The 26,285-nt window shown below is 40.2% G+C and overlaps 1 protein-coding gene across 1 annotated transcript; it reads left to right on the forward strand.

Moving 5' to 3' along the window:
* The first annotated feature begins 325 nt into the window (after nt 1-325).
* phf1 (PHD finger protein 1) lies at nt 326-26,285 on the forward strand. Its single transcript, XM_087848485.1, has 15 exons — nt 326-1,134; nt 1,743-1,821; nt 1,968-2,049; nt 2,722-2,808; nt 4,025-4,119; nt 4,647-4,795; nt 5,257-5,352; nt 8,215-8,283; nt 8,531-8,654; nt 11,021-11,088; nt 11,669-11,800; nt 15,979-16,057; nt 18,483-18,598; nt 21,877-21,963; nt 25,362-26,285. Exons 2-15 carry the CDS (start codon nt 1,744-1,746, stop codon nt 25,783-25,785), a joined length of 1,686 nt encoding a protein of 561 aa, XP_087704611.1. The 5' UTR covers nt 326-1,134; nt 1,743; the 3' UTR covers nt 25,786-26,285.

A 26,285-nucleotide genomic window follows, 5' to 3' on the forward strand; every position in this document is an offset into this window, starting at 1 on the left:
GGAACTGGTGCAATTAGGGACACTGTGCATTTGTTCATGTTTTGTTTTTCTTTCTTTTGTGAGCCATCAGACATCACAGCCCAGAGGAGATGGCCCTCTGGATATTTGTCGCCTTTGGAGTTTATTTTTTAGATAAAATTGTAAGATCTGGTTTATATGGGAAGTAATTCTCTGTGACGTTGTGTTGCAAGTCAGTGAGCTCATATATGCTTTAAATCTACTGGGATCCCATTGTAGTATTTTCTAAATAATGTTTAATGTTATCCCAAAACTCTTGAGTAAAACAGAAAGAACTATAACACACAATTCAGTTCATTTTGGGCAGCGGCAAGAAATCAGCACTGAAAAGCAACAGTTTAATCTTCCTGCTCTGCTTCTACTGCTGAAAACTTTTCCCACCGGTTTCCTAAACTTGTCCGGTCCCTTCTCGTTTGAAACCAATTAATGAGGCGGCTAAACTCACTAATTGGCTACTTAATTGGCCCCTGTCACCGGGCGCGCTGCTTCCGCTGGCTTTTAGCGCACCGCCACCCTCCTTTCTTTTCTCAGAAATCACAATCCCATCTTGTCACAGCGATTGAGGGTCAATCTCTCACACAGGAAGGTGCTCTCGCGGAGGACCCCCCCGCCACCTCTGGATCCCCCTCTATCAGTATCTCCCTCCCACTCTATCTTGGTGTTTTATGTCTGCGTCACAACAAGTCGGTCGAGAGCGAGAGGCAGGGATGATGGCGTCTCTGGCGGCTTGATTCCGGTGCTGCTCTGACAAACCCGCCTTAATAGCATCAGTAGGTGGTGACGGAGAGGGGGGGTTGAGAGCAAAAGCGACGGGAACATGACGAAACGGCACCGCGGAGGACGGACAAACTAGACTGAGAGACGGACGGACAGTCAGTCCCCCCCCCCTTCTCCTCCTCCTCTCCCTCCTCCTCGCTGACGGCTTGACTGACACACACAGGCGCTTGGCACAGACAGGGACATACATGCACATCATCCACTTTTTGCAAACACGCAGGCTGCGCATCCGAGCTGGCAGTAATTGGGCAGCGGAGACCCACAGCAGATGAGGGCATTTCATGTCCAGCCTGTCCAGGAATCACTGTGACCCCGACGGAAAGGAGTTCGACTTGACAGGTACCCTTCACCGGCCAGCTTTCAGCGAAATTTGTCTGATTTCCTTCTGACTCACAAAAGGCTACATACACTGTAATGCATCCTGCGTCTGTCTTGACTTGAGTGCATGCACTGGAACAAATGCTCAACGTGCAGAGATAATGCCTGCAGAGTCATTTGATGCATCTATTCAAGTTTTTAAGATGTTGGGAGAGGGGAAGACAACAGCAAAGTGCAGGGAAGATGTTTCAAGTAGCTGCACTGTGATCTTTGCTCATTCAGTCAAACTGTATTGCAGTAGTCATCATGCAGTGTTTTTTTTTCCGTGTGTGTATGTGTGTTTGATGTGTGCAGTAATCATTTGTCTTGCTCTCTGGTTGTGTACTCACTCTCATCTTTCACTGTGGTGGATACAGGCTGTCGCTATGCTCTAGTCTAAAAGGAGGAGGATGGAGGGGGGGGGAAGATTTTAACCCCTTTGCACTGAAGCCCGCCTGTCTCAGAAGCAGTCGAAATGCCGGGGCCGTAAACCCCTCTGTCAGCAATGGCAGCAAAGTATTCAGCGAATAAATCGGATTTCCATTTCACATGAGCCCTGCTCTCTCTCCCCTCTCTGTCTCTTTCCTCAGGATGGGGGGAGTAAGTGAAGGAGATGATGTGTTGGCTCGATGGAGTGATGGACTACTGTACCTCGGCAATGTGAAAAGAGTATGTATGAGTGTGTATGCTTGTGTGTGACAGAGAGACCTTTGAGTGTGTGTGTTTAGCATGTGCGTGAATGTGTTTGGCTGGATTTGAAAAGACTTCCATTTAGTTTTGTCAATCACTCCGCTCACCTGCTATCTCCTCCTCAGGTAGATGGAGTGAAGCAGTGTTGTCTGGTGAGATTTGAGGACAACTCTGAGTTCTGGGTACTGAGAAAGGACATCCACTCGTGTAAGAAAACTCTTTTTTTTCCTCCTCCCCTCCCGCTCCCTTCGGCAAGAAGAGTAAGCAGCTTCCTGTTGAGAGAACTTTGTACTTGTTGGGTTAAAAATGCATCTAGCTTGAGCTTTTGAACGCAGAGATGCTCGTATGAACTCGCAGTAAAGGTGGCGCTTCCACTCTCAGATTTCGCTGAAGGAGTTGAATGAATGCTCGTCTGATTTGTTCCTCTTGTGAGCTCAAAAGTTCAAATCTTGTGCCTTTTCTCTCAAGATCTCTCAACTGTTGTCAAAGAAAAATGCAGAAGAGAAATTTCAGTCACGTTTGCGGTTACGATACCGAGTGCTCTGAGTATTCTGACAGGGGGCATGTTGAGATGTAATTGGTATATTACAGTCTATTTAAGAGTTTATTAGACTCCGCGGGGAGCTAGCACCCCCGCTCTACCTAACATCAAGAGAAAGGGGAAGTTGGACACTTGTTAGGACCGGGCTGGATATGCGCTCATCAAATGAAGTGAAATCTGAAAGGGTACAGGAGACACTGAAATCAATGAGGTGGCAAGGATGTGAATCAATATACATAAATTAATGCTGTTGACTGCTTTCTCTCTCTCTGTCTTCCTCTCTCACGTTTACTTCCTCCCCTCCCCTGCTATTCTCCGTCTTTTTCTGTTTGCCTCAGTTGCTGCTGGAGTGGAAGAAGTTTGCTGTATTTGTGACGCTCCGCCTCTTAAAGAACCCCTCATAAATTGTCTTAAATGTCGCCACGGTAAGGGAGCGCACCTCATCACACACTGTCAAATGGTGGTGCTCCACCAGTTCCTGCACTGACCTTGAACATTTGACACATTATGGTAAATAAAAGTGCCACACTTATAAAAAGAAAACCACATATCAGAAATGAGTGATACTGTCGCTGCACCTGCATCGGAACCAGAAACAAAGTGAGAAAAAAAACTTCTCCGGGGTTTATTGCTGACTTAAATATCCTTTCCAGACATGTTTTAAGAACTGGAAATACTCATTTGCAGAATAATAATTTGCAGCTAATTTGATAATTGCATAGGTAAGCAATCCTAAAATAACATCTTTTTCTGTCTTGCTGAAAAATGCACACAGTGAGATTTTTAAAGGTTTAACTGCAGGATACAAGATGTGCAATACTCTAAATGAAATTTTGCGTATATCCAGTGAAAGCTTCACGTGTCTTCGTCACACTTCTTCACATTGAATACACCGCATTGAGTTTTCCCTCTCTCTAACTAGTCACTATATATGGGAACTTGTAGGTAGCATAGAAACCTGCCAGGAATTGACGGGAATTCACACACAGTTGGGAATTTTGCTAGTTTTTACAAGCCTTAAAATCTTGGCAGTTGATCCCCCAGCCCCAGGATAAAGGCGAGTCTTTCTCGTGTAAATGCTGTGAGTTTTATGAATGCAAATCAGGATATTACAGGGGTGAGGATTAGTCTCAAGCCTATATATAAAGTGATGGACCATGATTGACTTTCAGAAAGGTTAATCATGCTCACATGTGGCTGTCTTAAAGTGTTATTTTCAGTTAGGACTGAGAAATTTTCCCACTTCATAAGATTTCAGTTGACCTCTACACATGCATATTCTGCACAGTGAAGGTCATGCATTTTAGTGTTTTACTCCATTTGGACTTTTAAGCTACGATATATTGAAGCGCAAGCGGGAGGAAGTTTTAAAACTGTCACAGCGATGACAGCAAATCTTAGCGTCACGTCTTCACAGCTCTGTCATGCGTACACGGTTTCTGACAGTTTGTTTTTGAGGAAAAAAGCAGACAAACATTCACTACGTTTCTCTCTCTAAATGCAAAATAGTGTAAGTGAAATGTTTTGCATGCAGCTGAAACAAACTGGCACTAAACATGGAGCTGCTCTGTCATTATTGTCACTCCGGCTGTGTGTCTTGTAAACACGAATTAAACGCTCTGCCTCCTCCTCCCATTACAGGTTATCATCCCGAGTGTCACACGCCAACCATCGAACCGGAAGCCGACAGCGATTCGTGGATATGTCGGCAATGTGTCTTTGCAGTCGCAACCAAGGTCAGACGGCTAATCTCTACGTTTCACATGCTGGGGGGGAAAAAACGTTCAGTGCGTAATATAGGAGAAATCCAGTCGAATATATCAAGCTGCGCTGCGGCTACCCTGTTGTGCGTGGCAGGTAATGGGTTTATTCGAGGTAAAAGCACACTAATTCTCTCAGTATTGACTTGAGTATTAGATGTTCTACATTATGTCAGTGAAATCATGAACGATCAATAGCTATGAAGCTGAAAAACTACACTGGAGTTGAGAAAAGTACATTTAAAGTCAATCAATCACATGTGCTCCAGTTCTGTAGATATGAGATGAGAAGGCACTCGCTTAATTGTCAATCGGTCAACGTCCATATCTCATTGTCCAGACTTCCGCTTCCTCGGACACTATCTCTCACAGCTGACCTACAATAAAATGAAACGAATTGCCTTCTCCCCATCGCATGCGATCCGTCTCCCTCGCCGCTCTGACATGACAGTGATTTCAGAGGACGCAAACCAATCAGTTCTGTCCTCAAATTGTATTCACAGAGAGGGGGGGCCCTCAAACGGGGGCGCTTTGCCCGGCTCATGCAGTTTATGAAACTTCGGCTACCCTATCAGCTGTCATCCCTGGACTGGGACCCACAGCACCTGACCAATCAGCAGCAGTGTTACTGCTACTGTGCCGGACCTGGAGAGTGAGTGACACTGCAGAGGCCAGTTTTAAGTTTGACTGTACACTTTGTGTATGCTCCTAAACTTCTTTCATTTCTACAAAGCTTGAACTCAGATATCTCAAAGGCGTATTGTGGGTTATTTATAAAGCGCACGCAGTGCATCTGACGTGTCTCAGTCAGTCAAAACTGGCTTTTTTGAGTGAAATTCTATGTATCAAAGATCAAGTCAGATATGCAATCAATAAAATAAAAGTACTCCAAGCTATCTTTTAAATGCACTCTCTGTGTTTGGCTAGCTCCTATGTAGTACCTCAAGTAGAATAAAGCAAACGCCCAACTGTGAGTTGGACAAGACACGTCTTATGAAATGCTGCAGTCATCATTCGGTAGCCATCGCTCAATTATGCTGCTGGACACATTCATTCATTCATTTGTGTGTTTAAAGTCTCTCTTGCTGTTTCTTTCTTGTGACTGGGTTGCAGGTGGAACCTGAAGATGCTACAATGTGGCAGCTGTGGTCAGTGGTTCCACGAGGCCTGCACGCAGTGTCTAACCAAGCCTTTGCTGTATGGGGACAGGTACGTTACAGGGTATCGCTGCAGAACGCTGACAGTATACTCATAATTATGTTGAAATTTTGTGCAGCTAACACATTACAGTATAATGCATTTGTTTATGTGCACTTTTTAAAACTTTCCCTGGGAGGGTTATAACTTATTTGTTAGATTTTGTTGGACATTTGAAGCAGATGTTGATACTTGAGGGTAAAGGTACATCAATTCTGATAATTCTATGATTGCAAAAAACTTTTTGGGCTTGCTTGATAAAAACAGTAAAGCAATGATGCGCATTTTAACAAATAAAAAAGACAAAATCAACATAAATAACAACTCAATTAAGAACTCAATCAAAATGTTTGAAACTTAAATGAACGATAAGGATATAAATTAAGAAAAACAAAGCGAGACATTTTTAATCCTCTTTGTCTTTCCTTATCTGCTAATAAACAGTCAACATCAATATTAAGGCGGTGTATTAGTCACGATCTATAATTGGATCGCGTAAGTCTGTAATTTCAAGCATAGCTTAGTTTACATTGTTTTTTTCATTATTACTTTTCACCAAATATCATTTACTTTTAGATCCAGTATCTTTAGATATGGAATTACCGACACAGAAAGTACCCGTGTTCTACTCGGCATACATTTGCTATTGTTGATTATTTCGTTGTTGTTGAATGACGCACATGTAGCACAGCTTCTCAGTGGTTTAAAAGGCAATCTTAAATATTCCATATGCTTTATATTTACTTAAAAATATACAAATAATAATGGATTGGATTTATATAGCGCTTTTCAAGGCACCCAAAGCGCTTTACAATGCCATTATTCATTCACTCTCACATTCACACACTGGTGGAGGCAGCTACAGTTGTAGCCACAGCTGCCCTGGGGCAGACTGACAGAAGCGAGGCTGCCATATCGCGCCATCGGCCCCTCTGGCCAACACCAGTAGGCAGTAGGTGAAGTGTCTTGCCCAAGGACGCAACGACCAGGACAGAGAGCCCGGGGATTGAACCGGCGACCTTCCGGTTACAGATACGCTTCCCAACCCCCTGAGCCACGGTCGCCCGAAAATGAAAGAATAGAGAAAAAATCTGCACATTTACGAAGCTGGAAGCAAACAGTAAAAAAATTATTTTAAACAGATTCATAACAAAGTGTGAATCCACTATCAATATTATTAATTAGCTGATTGTCTCAGTTTATTTGAGATAAGCAGATAAACAGTCTATTTAAGGTAAACAGATAAAGTTGTCCACATGACAGCTTCACTCATCAGAGAAGTGCCTTAATTAGCTTAAGACTAAATTATTAGTGTGCCTGTTAATGTACTCTGTGACTCGCTCTACAAGGACAACAGCTCATTACATACTGAGAGCAAAGGGACGGTGACAGACACTAAGCAGGCATATCACCTCACAGCTATTAGTTCAGACGAGATGCTGGGTGGATATGCAAGCTGCTGATCACTGTGTGCTTTCATAGGCTGCATCCCATGCGTGTAATAAAATGTGTCCATCCATTAAGTTATTATTGTCATTAACCATCTGTGCTAGCCAACTGGGTTTCACACCCTTCCTGACACTGTGTTACCGCCGAACCTGTCTGAAGAGGAGAGGGGGGAAAAAAGGAGGGATTAGATTTAGATTGACAGCCGGGGGGAGTGAGGCCGGATTGGTACAACATCTGCTGAGCAGGTGATGGAGGAAGAGTGAAGACTGAGCTCACAGTTGGAATAGTAAGCATGCACCGCTGTCATACCATGTCTGCGCTTCATCTTACCCAGTGACCTTCATGCATATAGAAGGACGGAGGCACACAGTGTTGTTGTTGTGTGAGTTCAGTTTCAGGGTCACTCGGGGCAGAATGTTGTTATAGTGGAAAAAAGATACACTTGTCCCTTTATTTCCAGTTCTGCTTGATTTATATGACAAAATGTCTGGAGAAGACATCTATAGATAGCAAGGAAAGCAAAAATGTGAAGATTTTTGTCCTAGATTGGCGAGAGGACGCAAATGTAGTAGCCAAAGACGGGCAAAATATTCAGGAAAAGGCAAGTCAAAAGAAGGGTGTGAGGAATCGAGACAGACAGCTTGACAGCGGACAAGGAGAAGGCAGAAATATATATCCACACGCAGCAGTGACTAGAAATGAGACACAGGTGTGTAAAACTAATAGGGGCAGGGCAGATAATCACCAAGGAGGGAGGGGGATACGAGCAGAAAGTTAAAAAACAAACAAATCAACAAGCCACATAATGAAGCAAATCTTCAAAGTAAAGCAGGAACTAAAGATAGATAACTAGTGCTGAAATGAAACATGAAGAACAGAGATAGGGGGACGCAGAAGGCAGGGGATCGTGACCTTTGTTACATGACTGAAAATGAAAGAATAAAAACCCCACACGTATGAATCACTTGAAGTTATTAATAAGAGCTCAACAAGACGTAACATAGTTAATATATCTAGATACAAAAAGAAATACTGATTCTGCAAATAATAAACAAAAGGATTAGCTATTTTTTAAAATAAAATAAATAAAGATGCTTGCTCCTGCATATCTCTTGACAGAGTTGAAAATTCCCCTCCCTTTTAAAAGAAAATTTCATGGAGATGTTTTGCAAACGCTCAGTTTTACACCTTTTTCATCATTCAACAGTCCTAATGTGTCCCTAACATAATCACTTATGTGTTGGGTGAAGCCCCACCTCTCTGTAATCATAACCTTTTAACTAATCTTGGTTAAAAAAAAAGTTACATGACCTCCTTGCCATAGGTAACTATTACACAAACAAACTCATCAAGAGTAAAATAAATGTTTTTTTAGGAATAAACTGAGATGCTTGTCTGAATTTTTGTTTTTTTCTTCTGTTTTAGGTTTTATCAGTTCCAGTGCTCTGTATGTACAAAGGGACCAGAGACAATCCAAAGACTCCCCATGACTTGGTGATTTTGACATTTTGACTGACATGTTTACAGCCAATGAATATGAACAGAAACAGAAAATACATTTTAAAGAATTAAGCAGATTCCACCAATTTTTGGTAATCACGTCTGGTTGACACACAAATTAATATAAATTGTGTCCATTGAAAAGAATATACATAAAATGACACTAAATATTGTTTATGTCTGTGCTGTTTTTGCATTTTACCTGTCTTGTGTAACGGACTCTTACTTTTTTGAAATGCAGGGTGGATTTGGCTCATTTAGTACTCTACCATCTCTCGCTGTGCTGCAAGAGGAAATACTTTGATTTTGACCATGAAATCCTGTCCTTCACCAATGAGAATTGGGACTCGTTGCTGCTAGGCGCGGTATTGATATTTCCCTGTTTCAGGACCATGATGAAATGATGTGAAATGCTGCCAGGCTTTTTTTTTTCTTACATTTGAGACTTAAAGCCTATTAACCAGCATTAAAGTAAAAATTAAAGTTAAAAATGTATGACCTCTATGTAAGCTTAAAGGAGAACACCAAGTTAAAAATTCAGTGTTGATCTAGGACAGCGGTTAGTGACCTTACTTGGCCAATAGACCCCCACAGCCCTATCAGATTAACTCAACTCTCCTCCACTACCACCAAGTGACAATTATTACTGTTTTGAATGGGTTAGCTGCCTTGAGCTAAAGCGTTGAGTAGTTCATATGCAGTACTGTGCAGCTTAACCATTTTAAAGGTCCACTGATTATTTTCAGCGAACTATTTCAACAGTTAATACATTGCTTATAAGAAATGAAGCAAACAAACTGTTTATTCAAAAGTTTTTGTAGGTTTGTTTTTAGTGCAGTACTCCTCTCGTAAATCTAAATGTCTTTTTATACTGTATTTCACATCCATCTTTGTTTTTCATAGTTTCCTTTGTCTTTGTGCACCAGTTGTGGATTTTTCAAACATTTTCATTCATTCTTGCAACATGTGTCTAGCAAGAATCAGTTTAATTTGACAAATAAACTTCTATTGTCATTGGTTAATTTTATAATATTTCCCAGTATTTCATTCACAGATTGATATATTGGCACTTTACAGTGTTTCAGCTCGCTAGCTCAGTTCTTTATCCTTTGTTTCAGATACATATTTCAACCATTTTCCAACAGGTTATCCAGTCCTTTTAGATAACTGTTTCAGCTCTTCATCCAGAATGTAAACATATGCTGTAGTTTAGTTGCTCAAAGACAACTTTTACATTTATCCAGTATTTCTAGCTCAGTAATTACTGATATTTGACATTATTATTTGCTGATATTTGGCCAGTATGTCCATTTTTAGGTATCAAGTTCAACTATTCTACAGTATTTTAGCTGTTTGTAACTGCTTACTACAACCACATATTTGCATACAGGGGAATTTAAGATCACAGTCCCTGCAATTTATCACATTGATTGATTGGTAATTTATTTCAACATGTGAACAATATACAAGTACATTTAGAAAAGAAAATAAGAAAGAAAAAAAAATACTGTACAAATTACATACAAAAAAAATTATTAATTTACATGTTGAAAGGGAGTGGGAAGAAGTAAACACTTATTTAATCCCACTCCTTTGCCATAAATTATCAGTTAATATTTAGTCAGCTTCCTTACTGATATAATTTGTAATAAAAACAGTGAACAGATTTCTGATATACTATATACTATAATATCACATCATGAGTTGTTTTTTTGTTTTTTTTAAATAGAGACATTCACTTAATTTAAATATTTTCCTTTTCTTTATAGTTCGAGAAGATCATATCTTTATAACTCTTTTTGAACAGTTTTATGTTTGGACATTGCTTTAGTTCCATAGTTTCACTCCATGAACAGAAACACAAAAGCCTTTTCTTGTAGTACGTACCTTCATTGTTTTGAAGTTACAAAAACCCTTAAATTATAACTTCCTTCTTTCAAAAAAAACATACTCTGAATATTACCTGGCAGTTCTTTATTTTTTGCTTTGAATAGAATTTGTGCTGTTTGGAATTTCACTAGATCGTCAATTTTCAATATTTCAGACTGCAAAAATAGTGAGTTTGTATGTTCCCTATAACCTGCATTGTGGATGATTCGAATTGCTTTTTTTTTTTGAAGAGTAAAAAGTGAATGTAATGTGGTTTTATAGTTATTGCCCCAGACCTCTGTACAATAGCTTAAGTATGGTGAAACCAGTGAACAGTATAGAATATGAAGTGATGAATACCTGTTTTGCCTTGTTTACTACTGCAATGCTACGTGATACTTTGGAATGAATATATCTTAAGTGAGCTCTCCAGTTAAGTTTTTCATCTATTATTACCCCCAGAAATTTATTTTCACTGATGATTTAGATGGGCTTTTAAAAAAAAAATCATTATTATATGTTTATTTATCCTACTGGGGGACAAATATCCCACATAAGGAATCACTCATCTCTTATTAACATCTGTGCTAAAGTCATAGCACCATGTAAAAAGTCTAGTTTCAGGAAAGTAAAGAGTTTCCTGTCTCTGCGTCTGATGTTTTGGGTTCTCCTTTAAGTTGTTCTTAGCATTAAATTTGACATGTACAACAGGGATTTTTAGCCATATAGCCAAAGTAGTTAACAACATTATTGCTGTCAGAAACTGTAAAACAAAGTGATTGTATGCATTAGAGGTTTTCTGTCTGGTGGTCACCTACTGTGTGAACACAGCTTTGATTTTTCATTCCTGTCTGTCCTCCAGCTCTCTGACACGCCAAGGCAAGACCGCTGTCACAATCTCCTCAACGCTCTGAACTCCCACAAGGACAGGTAAGTCATTGCATATGATGAGAAGAATAAACACCAACCACACATGACTGGAGTGATGAGTAGCACTATATGAATACAAGAGTTTTCTTAGTGCACTGAAGGTAGTAGCGTCGGACGTGCAGGTTCAAACTGGCGAGGTGTATTGCATACAGAGCAAGTGGACTGTGGCTGCCAGTTAGACCAGATTAAAAGTACAACTTTTTGATGCTTGTTTGGTCTAGCTAGACAGGAATCGTTGGTATTAATTATTTAAAAACAGTCTAGAAGTTAATATGAGCAGATTTTCTTTGAATATTTGAAAAAACAGAGAAACCTTGTGGCTAAAAAACAGCAGTTTTCTCCAGGCAGACTCTGCTCTAGTTTTGTACAAGTTAATTACGCAGTCACTACCTCTGAAATGCTCCTGAGTCTAGTTTTTCATCAGGAGAATATGTACATTGTGTTACACAACTTAAAGCTTAATGTTGACGTCAAAGAGGACTGCTAGAAACACACACACACACACACACACACACATATAAGGTGATGATACAGTGTAAGAACCAGCTGGAGACAGAAGATGTTTTTCCGTGTTTCCCAGGTTCGTCTCTGGAAAGGAGATCAAGAAGAAAAAGTGTCTTTTTGGGCTTCAGGTTCGAGCCCCTCCACCGCTGACGTCCGATTCGTCGCCGCTCATCACCGACCCACCTATCAACATCACGCACCGGAGAAGGTCAGAGTAAGGACACCGTCTCTCATTTTTGGCTCTTATCTCAGTAAGAGCTGTGAGATTCCCACAGGGCATATAGTCATTATGCATGAACAATTAACTTAGGAATCAAAAGACTGCAATTTTCATATAGCAGCACAAGTATCAGCGTCTCAATATTTTCCTAAAAGAGCAGAAAGCTCCCCTGCGTGCTTTCGTGTGATTATCCACCCAAGTGTGTGTGCACATGCATCTGCACGTGTCCTGTAGATTTCATAGACATCATAAATCATTTTTAGTACTTAGCTGGTGCGTATTGAGACTGAATTACAATGGAATCATTTGCAGAGTGGAGCAGTCTTGAAGGGAGGATTTTCATTTCACAAAACCGTCGTATGATTTATGAAACACAAATTTAAAATTTATCCGAACAGAATCCAGATATGTATATTAGAGATGTAACACGCGTTGTCTTTGCGTACCCAAATATCTACAAATTCCCTCTGCTCAGACAGCAGGTTTGTTGGTTCAACTAGTTTTGTCAGTTTTCTGTAAATGAGCAGCCAGCCACATCAGAAGCATTAAGCAGTGCATCCCTTTTAAGAGATATCGTTTGTTCAAGTTCATTTTCATCTTATAGAGGGAGCCAGCAGTAAAGAAAGCAGATATTAAAGGATACTGAGGGACATTTGAGACATCTGAATGGACATTGTTCTCAGTATTAGGTTTAAAGTACTTACAAAAGATATCAGTTGGTTATTTTGTTAAAGCAACATAAGATATGATTGCTTAGTAGCACCGAGCTGGGGAGGCATGTAAAGGCTGATATATAAGTTGGTGTTTTAAATCTGATTTTGAGGAAAGAATGTTCTATGCATAGCTCTATATTAGGGGTGCAACGATACTCGTATCGATATTGAACCGTTCGCATATGTATCGAACAATACAAATTTTTTAATTTATTTTATCAACTTTCCTTCTGACGGTGCTGTCTGTGTTGAGCGCTCAGTGGATCTGAGCTCGACAGTGCAGCCTAGGCGGAGTAGTCGAACGCAGATTCACTGAGCGCAGGACAAGCTAGCAGACAGAAGTTAAGCTCTCCTTGCAACATGGCAAATGGAACCTCCCCCACCCTCATTCAGATCTGGCGTTTGGAACTATTTTGGTTTTCATGTGACGTATGACCCTGAAGGTAAGCGCGTCATGGACTAAAGTAAAACAGTATGTTGGATGTGCCACGCAATGCTCAATTACATTGGTGGGAACTAGTGCGTTAGCGCAGTTAGCTCGTTAACGTGTTGACGCAGTCCAGCCCCACGCACGGGGCAATCCGCGGTAGCTCGTTAGCGGAGATTTGCCGTGTTGTGGCGTTAACGTCATTTCAACGAGATTAACGCTGACAGCACTAGTGGAAACACAACGAATATGACTGCACATTTACTCCGACATCATCCTAGTGCAAAGACAAGTGGAAGCAGACAAAAACAACAAGCAGCATGCTACAAACTTTACCCGAGTCATTTAGACAGCCGTTAGCACATGATTGTCCTTATGGGGACCTGATATGTTTAATATGCTGCTGAGAATATAGCCCAGAAGAAGCGTATAGTATAGCTTTTATTTTGGAAAGAGACATTTCTCTGTAATAAACTCTCTTTTCCAAAGATGAGTGATTTCTCCATCAGATAGATTTATTATTTTATTACTTTGTTGTTTCAGCAACAATTTAAAAACTGTACTTTTGAGTTAAAATATATATTTATAATTTTAATAAATGACAAATTAAAAAGGCATGAACATATTTTTTGTATCAAAAAAATATCGAACTGTGACACCAAACTATCGAACCGAACCGTGAATTTTGTGTATCGTTGCACCCCTACTCTATATTTTATATATCTTTACATTTTTCTTATATATTTGAATCCATAATCTGCAAACACTGTAGCTTTTAGCAATTTAGCTTTTTTAATAGTTAACACGATCTGAACAGGAAGTCTTGTTCGAGATATCTGCTGGGTACGCCGAGACCCTCAAAGATTTGTCTTAAGATTTGTCTCCATATCAGCTCGATATTGAAGGATAATATTTATTAAACTATCCGGTTGAAGTGAAGTTGTGCTGCTGATTGACAGGAGGAGATGACCATCTGAGCGTCCTTGAACATTGAGCAAAGGCTTTTGCTAACATACAACATTTCATTTAGATATTCAAGCACCTCAGAGGACGATATCTAAACATTTACTGGGTCGTGTGAGCTGTGGTCTAATAGCACCATCCACATCAGATATCAGAATTTCTATTGTCTTCAGTAAAAATGATAATGATTTGTGTTCGTGACTTGTATTTGTTGCGTGTATTTCTCTTATACATAACTCATATAATTGTGTTGCATGAGAAAAATACAAAACTGGCCACTTTCACGAGTTAATCCGAGCACAGAACATAAAGCTCTTATGAGATAAAAAAAAAAAAACACATCAATATTTACTGTAATTCCTTTTTATATGTACCCTTTCTTTTGTGACCCAGACTGAATTGAGCTCTAAAACTAATGTCATGGTTTTCTTTAAATTGGCTTTGGTGAAATTGTCATCTTTTTCTGCAAAGTACTGCAAACAGATTCTTATTGAATTTCAGCTTGCACACCAGAAATATTAAAGTTATATGTGCAGATTGTAATGTTATTTCTCCCCAGAATATAAACCTTTTTATATTAACACTTCATAAGATATCCTCTAAGATATCCTCCTTACAACAGAATGCCAGCTTTATACTCTCTTATAATCCACTGACCAGACTGCCGTGCTATTTGCTAAAAAAAAAGAAAAAACATGCTACGAGAAGGATAAATCTCTTCATTTAATGACTATTCGGTCTTTTCTTTATCATTGCCTTTAGGACAAAAGACACATTTCAATTCCTAAGACTGATAAAGTTCTAATTATAGTATAATGACAAGTATATGCTGGCCATGGAAGCATGCAGTGGAGATTTCATCCTTTGGGTGACGCTTTTGCAGCTTTAGCTTTTGCAGCTTTTATAAACAAGGTCAGTCTTAAGCACAGAGGAAATATAGAAGAAACAGATTGCCAGACAAATGATGTTTAGGCTGGTCTGTATTAACAATCATCTCACTGCTCTTCTGTATGCAGTGTTGGGAGTAACGGAATACATGTACCGCCGTTACGTATTTAAAATACAAAATATGAGTAACTGTATTCCGTTACAGTTACCGTTTAAAAAGGTGGTATTTAGAATACAGTTACTTTGTTGAAATAAATGGATTACACAGCGGTACTTCCCTGTTTCATATTGTGGCGGGTCAGGCCTGTTTGGGTTTTGTTTGACAGCTACGTTCTGTTGTTCCAGGCGGCAGCGTTACGGTTGCCATGGTTACATGGTGACGCTCTCTCTCTGCGTGTTTCCTGGGTGAGAGAGCGCCTGTTGTTGTTGTGCTAAGCTAATAGGCAGAATGCTACAGGTATAGCTCTGAAGAATGTAGCATCATAGGCAGTGTAGTCCGTGCTGCAGGGAGAATGGACTGCCATACACGTTATGTGTCTGTGAGCGAGGAGGGAGAAAAAGGAAAAGTACGAGCTGTCATCGAGCAAAAACGGGAGCTGGAAGCATGTAAATATAATAATAACCACTGCAGCCAAGAAGAGAGCCTGACAAGCCCAGCTGTAAGTAAGCTATTAAGACTCGACTGTACACCGTGTTCGTGTTTTCCTCCAAAAACAATAAGTTCTGTTGGAGCAGCCTTTCAACGCCTCTCTCTGTCTCTCGCTAGCAAAGTTGACCCAGACAACAAAGTAAAGCTAGTTTTCGGCTACGACCCCGACACAGAACCCACCGTATTAGTCAGAGGTCCCTTAACTACGGTTCGGAGCCGCGGACCTTCAGTAACAGTAATAAATCACAGCAATAGTACATTCATGTAGTTGTAAACAGCATGATAATATATTAAGTAATCCAAAGTATTCAGAATACGTTACTCTCATTGAGTAACGTAACGGAATACGTTACAGAATACATTTTGGGGCATGTATTCTGTAATCTGTAATGGAATACATTTTAAAAGTAACCTTCCCAACACTGTCTGTATCACACTGCAGTAAAAACTAAGTGTTGCACACAGGGACTCTGTCTCTGTGTGTATCCTTGTATACTTATTTATGTGTTTTTTTTGCTCACTTCAGCCCATTGTCGCTACCCTGCCAGAGGAGAGTGGGGGGGCCAGAGTCACGTAAATCAAAGCGTCGCATCATGGAGACACAGGTCAGTGCCTCTGTCTTCAACTCAGGGGAAGGGGGGGGAGGAGGTCTGGGGCACAAAACCTCTCTGGTATTTTTTCCTTTTTTTCCATTTTTTTTTCATGCATCCAGGTAAACAGCTCTCTGCGATCCAAATAACCTGTCAGTCAGAAACTGTGATGAAGGTTCATTTCGCAGTCGAGATCAGTCTGTGTCTTTTTACACCGAGTGCAGCTCAGCGCCTCATATTTTTCTTCTCCCTTTCGCTGTATGTTGAAAGCCTGCTGATGCTTTACAGTCTGCTGTTCGCATAAAGGCTAGCACGTGAGAGATGAAGTGTAGTGTATGTGGCTCAGTTAAAATGTATAATTCAAATGCAATCTTGGCTGCTCATGTATTTCACCAACACCTGCAGTTCAGCGCCACATTTATCTTGATCATCAAATCCAATTCCCAGCGGACTGCACGGAAACAAGGAGCATCACACGCGGCGGTTACTATTTTTACACGGCATTCTTACGGTGCTCATTGTACTTTGTCGTCCTACACATCAGTCATCCATGTATGTGCACATACAGTAATCCTGGAACAATACGCTCTGCAGAGCACTCGTTTCCACTCTGGCACATCCAGGCCCCATTGTGCCCCGTTTGATTGATGCTAATCCCCGTCCGTCTTGGAGGAGCTGCTTCCTTGCACTGTGGAAAGTGAGATGGGAAGGAATGCTGATATGCGTATCCCGGGATCACTTCCAAGTGCACTTTGCAGTCAATTACAGTTTGGCCAGGTGGCGCTGGCACCTTGACAGTCCAGCACTGACGGAGCACATCCATTTAAAGGCACAGATGTCGACGAAGGCCACTGCATAATAATCCCATCCTAATAGCAATGCTGGAGAAGGGAATGATAATGGGCTCACTCTGGTGCTATATGTCACAGTCCAGTGATGAGAAATCTTTAGGTGGCATCCTCCGAGATGATGCCTCCAGTGATTGATGGCTCTGATGATCTTCTGATGTTTTTACTTGTCATGGGTCATGAGTCGCCGCAGAGCAGCACTATGAGATGTGCTATGGAATGATGCGTCTAAGGGAGACATCCTACTGCTGTGTCTGATGAGCCTTGATGATGCGGCATCCTGTTATGTATTTAAAGAAAAAAGAAAGAAAAAAGAGTTTTCACCCCCTTCCTGGTTTCCTATGTTTTGTATGTTTGTCACACTTAATTGTTTCAGATCATCGAACCAATTTAAAAATTAGACAAAGACAACACAAAATGCAGTTTCTAAATGATGGTGTTTATCATTACCACAGCAAGTTTTCTAGGTCCTGAGCAGCAAAACAGCCTCCACCGACATATTTTACTGTGTGATGTTCCTCTTCTGAAAGGCTTTGTTACTTTTACGCCAGATTTAATGGGACACACACCTTCCATAAGGTGTCTCATCAGTCAACAGGATATTTTCACAGATGTTTTTTGGCAAATGTGAGACAAGCCTTTATGGTCCTGTTGGTTCGGAGTGGCTTTGGATGCAAGTCTCTTTCTTATTGTTGAATCGTGAACTTAAATGAGACATGTGAGTTTTTTTATGCTGTTCTGGGTTCTTTTGTGACCTCCTGGATGAGTCATCGCTGTACTCCTGGGGTAATTTTGGTAGGTTGGTCATTCCTGGGAAGCTTCACCACTGTTCCAAGGTTTTTTGTGTGTATAATGGCTTTCACTGTGGTTCAGTGGAGTCCCAAAGCCTTAGAAATGGCTCTGTGACCCTTTCCAGACTGATAGATGTCAGTAACTTCTCCGATGTGTCGCTATTTGAAATCTTTTAGCCTGCTTCTACTTTGTCAGACAGGTTCTAGTTAAGTGATTTCTTGATCCAACAGGTCTGCCAGTAGTCAGGCCTGAGTGTGTTTAGCGAAACTGAGCTCAGCTTTCTAGTAAATGTTGTTAATCACAGTTAGTTCATGATTTAAGCAGAAAGGCAATTACTTTTTTACACAGGACCAGGTATGTTTGGATAACCGTTCTCCTTTAATCAAATCAAATCCTTTCATTTTGAATTTACTGAGGTTATCTTTGTCTAATATTTAAATCTGTTTGATGATCTGAAACTTTGAAGTGTGACAAAAAACAGGAAATCAGGTCAGGTGCAAGCACTTTTTGTTACACCACTGTATATCTGCCCATTTTTGTCATCAGGTAGTGCAAGAAAATGGAAATCAACCTGTTCTGTATCTGTAAGAAAAGCAAAAATATCCCCTCAGTTTTAAGATGTGTTCACTCTGGTTTTCAGCATGCTCACCTGTCTCTAGACGTATCTGTCATAAAACAGAACGTTCCCTGTGCAGAATTGACTTAATGCATGAGTGAGCACGGAGGTACGAGTGCTTCATTGACTCCTGTGATCTTGGCATCCAGACACAAGCTGATCTGTGTGTGTCTTCTGTGCCCAGGCATGTCCACCCCCAGTAGCTGCCAACCCTATTGAGCTACTGCCATGTTGCCATGGCTACATGGGTGGGGCCAGCCTGTATAACTCCAGGAAGTCAGAGGAGGAGCTTAACCTGAGGTAAGAGTTGTAACATTTTATTTCTCAGGTGAATTATTAATGAATAAGAGACGTTTTCTGTTGTACAGTTTTGTTCCTGCTCAGGTAAATTATTAATGGATGTAAGAAGAGTTAAAAACTCAATTCACCTGTGTAAAAAGTAGTATCCATAATTTATGATAATACAAATCTGGTTTCAAAAGGATGTCTATTTTTAGAGAAGCCAATGGGAAAAATAACACTTTGGACGTCTTGTCTGTGACCTCAATAAACACAGTCCTGATGACTTTTTGGACGTTTAGATTCAGGTCTTATTGAATGCAAACAGCACTCATTTTGTAAATTATTGCACCTTTTGGAGTCTAAAAGAATAACGTCACTTAAAGTAATGGATTATCAGTAATGGTTAAAGGGTGAATCATTAATAACTGTAGCTTATTAAAAGTATGCGTGACAGTTAAAATTACAAGCTAATAGTATTAATTAACAAATACAAGTGTTATCTAACGGTTGAAATAGAGTAGTTATGTAAAAAGTTATATTTAATTAACTATTGGCTGATGAATACTGATGAATAGTTGAAGGTGGAGATATGGGTTAATTAGGGGTGCAACAATACTCGTATCGATATTGAACCGTTCGATACAGTGCTTTCGGTTCGGTAGGCATATGTATCGAACAATACAAAATTTTTAATTTATTTTATCAACTTTTCTTCTGACGATGCTGTCTGTGTTGAGCGCTCAGTGGATCTGCGCTCGACAGTGCAGCCTAGGCGGAGTAGTCGAACGCAGATTCACTGAGCGCTGGGCAAGCTAGCGAGACAGAAGCTAAGCTCGTTGCAACATGGCAAATTGAACCTCCCCCACCCTAATTCAGATCTGGCGTTTGGAACTATTTTGGTTTTCATGTGACGTATGACCCTGAAGGTAAGCGCGTCATGGACTAAAGTAAAACAGTATGTCGGATGTGCCACGCAATGCTCAATTACATTGGTGGGAACTAGTGCGTTAGCAGTTAGCTCGTTAACGTGTTGGCTGTCCACGCACGGGGCTATCCGCGGTAGCTCGTTAACGGAGATTTGCAGTGTTGTGGTGTTAACGTCATTTCAACGAGATTAACGCTGACAGCACTAGTGGGAACACAACGAATATGACTGCACATTTACTCCGACATCATCCTAGTGCAAAGACAAGTGGAAGCAGACAAAAACAACAAGCATGCATGCTACAAACTTTACCCGAGTCATTTAGACAGCCGTTAGCACATGATTCTCCTTATGGGGACCTGATATGTTTAATACAGTGTTGCCAACTCCTCAGTAAGGAAAATCGCGATTGGCTGTCCTAAAAGTCGCTAAATGACGTCATCGCCTAATTTGCATAATTGGTCATGCTAATGTAATTGTAACCTACGCTGCTGGAGAGAGAAATAACATCGTGGACGAGACATAAAGTGAGCAAAAAACGTCCTAAATGCATTTAGAGTTTATTTAGAACTACAAATTAAATTTCTTTCAGCAATTATTGTTTTTTGTAATGTCACAATTCCAACCCTGCTCCTTAATCCGGGCTTGGACCGGCAAAAGTGACCCGAAATAGGCACTCTGGTGGAGTGGAGTGGAGTTTATAAGTAGTTTTAAACCTGATCCACAAAACAGCATAAGAGTAAAAGAAGAACTGACTGCGTAACAGCACCCACTGCTTGTTGAGAGTAAAAGCGATATGCGCTTTCACGTCTTTTTTTTAGCGACTTTTCTTGGAAAAAAAAGTCGCTAGGGGGTCTGAAAACTCGCTAAATATAGCGACAAAGTCGCTAAGTTGGCAACACTGGTTTAATATGCTGCTGAGAATATAGCCCAGAAGAAGCTATAGTATAGCTTTTATTTTGGAAAGAGCCACTTCTCTGTAATAAACTCTCTTTTCCAAAGATGAGTGATTCCTCAATCAGATTTTTTTTATTACTTTGTTGTTTCAGCAACATTAAATTTAAAAACTGTACTTTTGAGTTAAAATATATATTTATAATTTTAATAAATGACAAATTAAAAAGGCATGAACATTTTTTTTGTATCGAAAAAATATCGAACCGTGATACCAAAGTATCGAACCGTGAATTTTGTGTATCGTTGCGCCCCTAGGGTTTATAGTTGTTATCAAATTGTTAGCTAAATATTATGAATAAATGAATAAATACCATTTAAAAAATTAAAAATGTAATAAAATATTGTTGTCTAACAGTATAAATAAAGCACAGACCACAAACTCCAAACAAGAGTGAATTTATTTACAGTGCTCTCCACAGGGAAATATATGTACAAAGGTGTTTGGGGAAAAGGGGCCGGCGTTCCAGGGTCCGGGAGTGAAAGGGGCAGGAGTCCAGGGAGGGAAGATTTCCACACGGCTTTCTTAAACACAAACAGCTCCGCTTCTGTCCACCACCACTCTGGCTCACGCTCAGTCACAGTGCACAGGAAACGGGTCCAGAGGGAATCTACACACATACAGATAAACAGTTAGTCTCCATTTTCAGGCGTACTCACGACTTAAACTTTGCAGATTGCAGGACGACTGACGCTGATGGCTCAAAGATCCAGCGACGAGTAAAGCAGGTCCACCATCTTAAGTAGCACTCTAATTCATAATCAGTGGCAGGTGTGCTGATCATCCCCAGGTGCGTGGGCCAGGGGCGGGAGCCCACACTGAGCTCTGCCCCGGCAGGAGAAAGAGAGAGCGGGAGAGAAAGAGAGCAGAGGCGAGAGCTAACGTCAGCTGGCGAGGTGCGGGGACCATGACAGTTGTTTGTTGAAGATGAGGGCTAATCAAGCAACTTACTACTTAAGTAGCTGTTAAACTGAATAATGTCAGGCTGAAATAGTAGTCTTAAAATTATAGTAAGTTGACAAACGTAAATAAAAGTAGCTTATGATTATAAAAGTGACCAAATCCGGTTTCAGATGAGCTCAGCTGAACTCACTTGAACATGATAAGATTGTTGATGCCATCAAACATGCCTTTGAGGGTGTTGGGTCAGATGAAAAGCACAGGGCCGCACGGATAAAGGTAAAAATGAGAAAATACACGAGGAACCCGTCAAAAACCTCGCTTCCATCATATTCTTTAGGCAGTAGAAAGCTCAGTGGCAGAAAAGTAAGTAAACTGAAACAAATAACTCCAAGGCTAGAAATCACAAAAGTGTTTTTTTTTTTTCAAAGAGGCTTTAAAATAAATTCTTTTCTGCAGTTTTTAAACCCAGCTGGATGGAAATTGTGTGTCAACCTGTCTGAATCCCCTTCACAGCTCTCCTCCAAAACGGATGTATGCCCTCTACCACACCACCTACAATGGGAGCTCAACACTCTCCAGGAGTCTCCATCACTACAACAGGTTTTTCTCATTTATCCTCCCCATAATCTTATAGTGGTAGTCCATGGCTCACTGCTGACTTTGTCTGGGGTAACTTGAAGATATCATACTATAATGTAGTGTATGTATATATGCTTGTATGTTCCCTTTCTAGACGAGTGGACCAATCTTGAACACCTTTGCATAAGCACTGCCTGGGGGCACTGTGAGTGCCAACATATATGTGGAGTATACAAATATTTTAGACAGATTCCTCAATCGTATACATTTGACAGTTGAGCACCGAGTGGCGCGTTTGTTGACGTTCAGTGTGCGCACGCTACGTATTTTATCAGTCAGCACAAATTTTTAATCTTCCTGGTGCAGCTGAGCAGCCCATGATTATCGATCAAGTTATCAAAATAAAGCACTGCAGGCCTGTGTATGAAACAAAGAGAATATAAATGAAAATCTGCTAAACGTTTTATGTGGTCACAATTAAGAGATTCGTTATGAAGAAGAAGTCATTCTGATTTTTTCAAGTTAATTATCGATGATTTTCTTGACAGTTATTGTTTCTTGGCCTAACACCAAAGCAAAGACTGGCAGGTAGCTCAGAATTATGTCATTTATTCATCAATTTTTCTGATTCTGATCTAAAATTACATAAATAACTTAAAAGGAAATAAGTGACCATTCATTATTACAAATGTTTTAATAGTTCTGAGATAAAACAGTTGTTGTCATCTTGTATCTCTTATAATACAGGTATAAAATATTTTTAAGTTATTTAAATATTACTTAACTGTAGATTTCTTAATATAATTTTTTGTTGGGTTTTTTGAGCGCAAACCTACAGTAATTGATTAATTAATAAATTAGTTGTTAAATTTTGGCTCTTTTGGAGCAGACAGCAAGGTTATTTTACAGTTTTTAAACTGACCATGAAACTCTTATGCTGCACAGAGAATCTGTAGTTAGTGCTAATATTCAATTCATGTCCATAGTTGGTATTTTATATACAAGTTCAAAAATCTAAATATTTTTCTCATAAAACCATACGAATGATCCAAATCATGATCCTGATCTGACTACTACAGATCAGGAACTAGAATAAAATAAACATAACAGAATAAATTTAATGTAACTTAAAATAATATCTTTAACACAGTTATTTAAAATATCAAAAACTGACTTGGTCTTTGCCAACCATTATTTTTTTTTTTATAATGAATGATTTTACATTTTACTTGTATTCAGTTGGTAATAACCTCTATTGATGGGGTAAGTCTTTAGATCCTTGGCTGATACATGGTTGACTATGCAGCTTTGCAAATTGGTTGCTAATTCTCTGTCTGCACAGAGTTTGGTCATAAATATCTAGTAGGATAAAATAACAAATAGGGGTGCAACGATACTCGTATCGATATTGAACCGTTCGATACAGTGCTTTCGGTTCGGTACGCATATGTATGAACAATACAAAATTTTTAATTTATTTTATCAACTTTCCTTCTGACCATGCTGTCTGTGTTGAGCGCTCAGTGGATCTGCGCTCGACAGTGCAGCCTAGGCGGAGTAGTCGAACGCAGATTCACTGAGCGCAGGACAAGCTAGCGAGACAGAAGTTAAGCTCTCTGTTGCAACATGGCAAATTGAACCTCCTCCACCCTCATTCAGAGCTGGCGTTTGGAACTATTTTGGTTTTCATGTGACGTATGACCCTGAAGGTAAGCGCGTCATGGACAAAAGTAAAACAGTATGTCGGATGTGCCAGCAATGCGCAATTACATTGGTGGGAACTAGTGCGTTAGCGCAGTTAGCTCGTTAACGTGTTGACACCGTCCAGCCCCACGCACGGGGCGATCCGCGGTAGCTCGTTAACGGAGATTTGCCGTGTTGTGGCGTTAACGTCATTTCAGATTAACGCTGACATCACTAGTGGGAACACAACGAATATGACTGCACATTTACTCCGACATCATCCTCGTGCAAAGACAAGTGGAAGCAGACAAAAACAACAAGCACACATGCTACAAACTTTACCCGAGTCATTTAGACAGCTGTTAGCACATGATTCTCCTTATGGGGACCTGATATGTTTAATATGCTGCTGAGAATATAGCCCAGAAGAAGCGTATAGTATAGCTTTTATTTTGGAAAGAGACATTTCTCTGTAATAAACTCTCTTTTCCAAAGATGAGTTTTCTTGATCAGATATATATTTTTTTTTTATTACTTTGTTGTTTCAGCAACATTAAATTTAAAAACTGTACTTTTGAGTTAAAATATATATTTATAATTTTAATAAATGACAAATTAAAAAGGCATGAACAATTTTTTGTATTGAAAAAATATCGAACCGTGACACCAAAATATCGAACCAAACCGAACCGTGAATTTTGTGTATCGTTGAACCCCTAATAACAAAGTATTTTTTATACCCCAAACTTCACAGGTTAACTTGGCTGTAATGTAATGTTTGTAATATTGTTTTGCATTAACACTTTCTTTGGCCTATTATTAGTACCATGACTTGGGAACAGAAAAAGGGCGATTGTGACATATTTTCACAAAATTATTATTTAAAAAAACGCAGCAAGCAAGAGTGATGAGAGCAGTGAGAGCGCCATCGATTCAAGAAGACACAAACTAAAAGTCTACCTAATACAGTGGTTCTTAACCTTGTTGGAGGTACCGAACCCCACCAGTTTCATATGCGCATTCACTGAACCCCTCTTTAGTGAAAAATAAAATATGATTTTTTTTTTACTGGTGCACAAAATGAGCCATGCATCAACAACAACAACACAACAACAATCTTTATTTATAGAGCACATTTAAAAACCAGCGGTATACCAAAGTGCTTAACATAAGACACAGAGAGGTAACACGAGTATTATAATGCCTTAGCAAAGTATCAAATATCCTCACAGGTCAATGCCACTAATACACAGGGGTAATATAAAATGCATATCAAAATAAAAACATAATAAAAGCACAAGCCATAAAAATATGTATAAGAAAAAATAGAATATGTCTAAAAGTCAGGTGCGAGCATTAACAAGCAGGAAAGGCAAGATTAAACAAATAGGTTTTTAACCGTGATTTAAAAGATTGGATGGAATCAGACGCCCGGATCACAATCGGAAGGTTATTCCACAACTCTGGTGCAGCCAGGGCAAACGCCCGGTCACCTCTAGACTTCAGCCTGCATGTCATGGCGGAGGCTCTGCCGAACCCCTGAGACCAACTCACCGAACCCCTAGGGTTCGATCGAACCCAGGTTAAGAACCACTGACCTAATATTAATATATGGGTTATTTACAAACTTCATTAATACTATAATTAATTTTTTTCCTTAGATAAAATATATGTGAAGGACCAACTCCAGATGAATCCATCCTCTTTTCCTAACTCCTCCCCTTCTCTTTTCCTAGCATGGAGGACAACTGCAGGTTACCACCAACATACTTCCCATACCCCCTCAATTCCAACAGCAACCATCACCACAACCACCTCCACCAGCACCATCACAACCACCAGCACAACCACCAACATCAACACCAGCTGGGGCAGAAGCAGCTGGAGCCCCTCATTCTACGTGACTTACCTCCTTATCAGGCTGGCATGGGTGCAGGAGGTGGTGTAGGTGGAGGCGGAGGAGGAGGAGGTGGCGGTGGCGGCGGTGGTGGAGGAGGAGGAGGCGGCGGCGGGGCACCGGGAATGGGAATGGGAGGTGGGGACGGAACAGTGGCCAGGAGCTGGGGAGGAGGGGAGGCAGTGAGGATCCTGGCGAGACGAGTCACACCTGACGGGAAGGTGCAGTACCTGGTGGAGTGGGAGAACGTGAGTTTGTACTGAGACAAAGAGCGTAAACTAGAGACACAATGACTGTTTCGCAGTTGTCACAGAACTGCTGTGTATGTAATACGTGGCAGTGTTTAAAGTACAAACAAAACAAAAAGGAAAAAAAATCTCTACACGTTGCAAATCCAGGTTGCTCTCATAGTATCACCTCGAATTCTACATCATTATAACCTCACTACTTGTTACTAAATGTCCCTCTTTGCTAGTGTTTCTCTGATATTTGTACTGTTAACTTTGGAATATGCCTTTGCATTTATCATCTTTTACAATGATGAGGGAAAATGTGTAAACCTCCTGATGATTTTGTCTGTGTTTGGACCACATTAATATTTGTAATTAAAAGGCCACGCTTAAAAAGAAATATCTGAAATTCCAACATTTAACAGTCAAAAAAATCCCAAATATACTTATTTTACTTTGTTCTGGTTCAGTTTTGTGTTGAAACCCAGTTATCACAAATAAAAGAGCGGAGTTAGAGTCACTTTAGACAAAAA

This window comes from Neolamprologus brichardi, chromosome 11 (assembly GCF_056152115.1).
Source record: "Neolamprologus brichardi isolate AB-2024 chromosome 11, ASM5615211v1, whole genome shotgun sequence".
NCBI lineage: Eukaryota > Metazoa > Chordata > Actinopteri > Cichliformes > Cichlidae > Neolamprologus > Neolamprologus brichardi.